General features: G+C 46.7%; 1 protein-coding gene across 1 annotated transcript; it reads right to left on the reverse strand.

The window, feature by feature from the left end:
- Positions 1-1,143: 1,143 nt before the first annotated feature.
- LOC121453114 (zinc finger protein 474-like) lies at positions 1,144-2,452 on the reverse strand. Its single transcript, XM_041659619.1, has one exon. The coding sequence runs from the start codon at positions 2,373-2,375 to the stop codon at positions 1,434-1,436; it is 942 nt and encodes a 313-aa protein (XP_041515553.1). The 5' UTR covers positions 2,376-2,452; the 3' UTR covers positions 1,144-1,433.
- Positions 2,453-2,773: the final 321 nt, after the last annotated feature.

Raw genomic sequence — 2,773 nt, forward strand, 5'->3', positions numbered from 1 at the left:
CAGACCCCACACACATTGGAAGAAAAGCAGCAAGCAGGAAATGGAAAAAGCAGATTGGGTTTATGAAACCCACTTGGAGCCCATGCCACACTTAAGCATTTGGGTTTTCATCAAGCAAAGAATCTAGCTGTTTTGATTTTTTTTTCTCTTCAATGTTCACTGGAAAAGCTGCCTAGTCTGTTAAGCGGACTTCTCTGCTTTAGGATCAGTGCCATGGATTCTTCAAAACCAGTAAGTTCATGATTTTTAGTCATGGGAACCAGGAGCAAGACTAGACAGTCCTCAAAGTAATGAATGTAATAAAAAGCAAAGGCAAGAGAAACTAGATCACAATAAAAAAAGATGTGCCCCTATGACTCCAGTTTAATTTCAGTATGAATTTGTTCCCTTTAAACTAGTTAATTTAAAAACATTATCGAGCCAAAGGCTGCTGTCAAGAGGCTGTGATTAGGGGGTTGGAGCATTCTTGGAATCCAAATCGCCATGAGAAAGGACTACCCCCCATCTCTTACAGATTTGACACGTAAGATGTGACAGGCTAGTGTCACGATTTAATGGTAGGACAGAGAGCATGCACCATGTTCTATTGTCCAGTTAATCACCTCCATAAGGACCCCCACACAATCCCGCTGGTGGTGAGACCCCAAGTAAAATGCCAAGGACTTTCACTGTATCAGCTGATACCTGAGTTCATACTTGTTTAGAATGACTGAAGTTGGGGGACCCAACCCTATGAAGAGTTTCCACAAAGGGTACAGAACAACACAGAACTGAGCACTTCCCAGAACCAGGCAAGCATAGCAAGTTGTTTCAGAATCCATCCTGGGGCTAACACCCTCCCACCCCCACCACCGCTTATAACATGTATGCCTTAAACAAAACCATACTGCATCTACAGAGCACATAGAATTAGCAAGCGCCCCAGTGTTTAATTATTGCTAAAGTCATTTGAGGTTTTTGACACAGATTCTATTTTAGTAAGATAAACTCAAACAGCATAATCCAGCATTGCCAGAACTGAATTCCTAAGGTAGACGACTAAAATAAACCAGCAATAAACTTTGGCTGTTGGAATGAGAATTATATCTCTGTAATGTAGACACAGCATGAATGACTCATTTTAAGTAACAGTCTCTTCCAGGGATTATTGGGGTGAGGGATCAGAGGGGGAAAAAAAGGTCCATCTCTTTAAGGCTGTAGGACTGAAAAGGATTATGAACCAATCAGGCAAGTGTGTTGTTGTTAGGTCTACTTTGCCAAAAGAGACATAGCCCCTGGAGTCCAAAAGGAGATCCACTTGGACAGACCACCTTAAAACACAAGTAAGAAAGACTTTGAGAGAAACCATCCTTGGGGCTGAGGTGGCAGGCTCTCGGAACAATTCTCTCATCCCTTTTGAAGATGCAATATGTCCCCGGTTCAACTACTTCATCTTATATGACGCCAGTTACCTTGTCCTCACTCGGGGCCGCCATGTTCCTTTGTTGCTTGGAATTGGTGGGTACATTTGAGCCGCCTTTCCTTTCTAAGTTTGAATCAGGAATTTTTGACCCTTCTTGGCTGGGCTGTCCAGTTAGAAGAGGTTGGGGCTTCTCGGGCAGTGGCCGACGCAGCTCTCTAGGGAGCCGGTCATTCTCAATTTTCCACTTTTCTAAGCATTTGGGCTCATGGATAGGAAGGGACAGTGTGCCAAATTCCCTACCACAAATGTAACAGATGAGAGTCCTTGGTCGGGCTGGAATGCCACTGGAAGCTTTCTTGAGACCAGTAGGAGCATCGGGACCATCAGTGCCCAGCCTTCTGGAATTCTCACCCTTTGGCTTGCAGCTTCTCTGGTGAACCAGGAGACGATCTGGCAAGAATGTGCGGCCACAACAGTCACAGGGGAGCAGTTGAGCCTGCGCACTCCGAAATGCCTCCTCGTTGGCTTCCTGAAGGCTATAGGAGCCACTGCCACCGATGGGCTGTGGTTTGAAGGGTTCTGGCCTCCTCAGGTGCTTGGGCAGTTTGCTGTTCTCAATGCGCCACTTCTCCAAGCACTGGGGCTCATGAATGGCAATCGACTGGGAACCAAATTCTCGGCCACAGATGTAGCATATCCGGAATCCTGGCCTGCGGGATGGGATCACCGGAGGGCTAGGCTGGTTCCCTGACATAATTCTGTTTGGGTGCTTTGATAGTATCACTGTTCCGGGTCTCCTTTGCTGCGCGTTGGTCTTTATGTTTTCAGTGAGATCTCTACACTGTGTTTCTTGCGGAAGGGTCAAGTGAGAGTCACTAGGCAGTGCACCCTGATGGATAAGGAAGGTGGGCTCTTTGGAGCTGTGGAAAGTTCGTTGCGATTGGCTGGGAATCCTTTCCTTTTCTCTTTCCATGAACGCTGGAGGCTTTCTCTAGCGTTTGCTGGAGTTTCAGGCCACGCTAGCTCTTGGCTGTTGCTTAGACTGACCGACCGTGCATTACGCTGACTGTCCTGGACTTCCACGTTGTTGCCAGTACTTGGGTCAGTGACTCAGAGCTTCATTGTAGGACAGCAGTCTGGAATGTTGGAAAGTCCCCATCAAGCCTCAGATGTCTCCAGGATCTGTAAGGAGTAAAGAACATAAATCAAGAAGTTACTATACGGGCTCTCTCTCTCTCTGTCTCTGTCTCTCTGTCTCTCTCTCTCTCTGTCTCTCTCTGTCTCTCTCTGTCTCTCTCTCTCTGTCTCTCTCTGTCTCTCTCTCTGTCTCTCTCTCTGTCTCTCTCTCTGTCTCTCTCTGTCTCTCTCTCT

Source organism: Microtus oregoni, unplaced genomic scaffold (genome assembly GCF_018167655.1).
Source record: "Microtus oregoni isolate MIOR12 unplaced genomic scaffold, Mior012 000011F_ref0000422, whole genome shotgun sequence".
In the NCBI taxonomy this organism is placed as follows: domain Eukaryota; kingdom Metazoa; phylum Chordata; class Mammalia; order Rodentia; family Cricetidae; genus Microtus; species Microtus oregoni.

Coding starts and splice junctions, on each gene's coding strand:
- LOC121453114 (XM_041659619.1), bottom strand. CDS start 2,375: ATGGAAAGAGAAAAGGAAAGGATTCCCAGCCAATCGCAACGAACTTTC.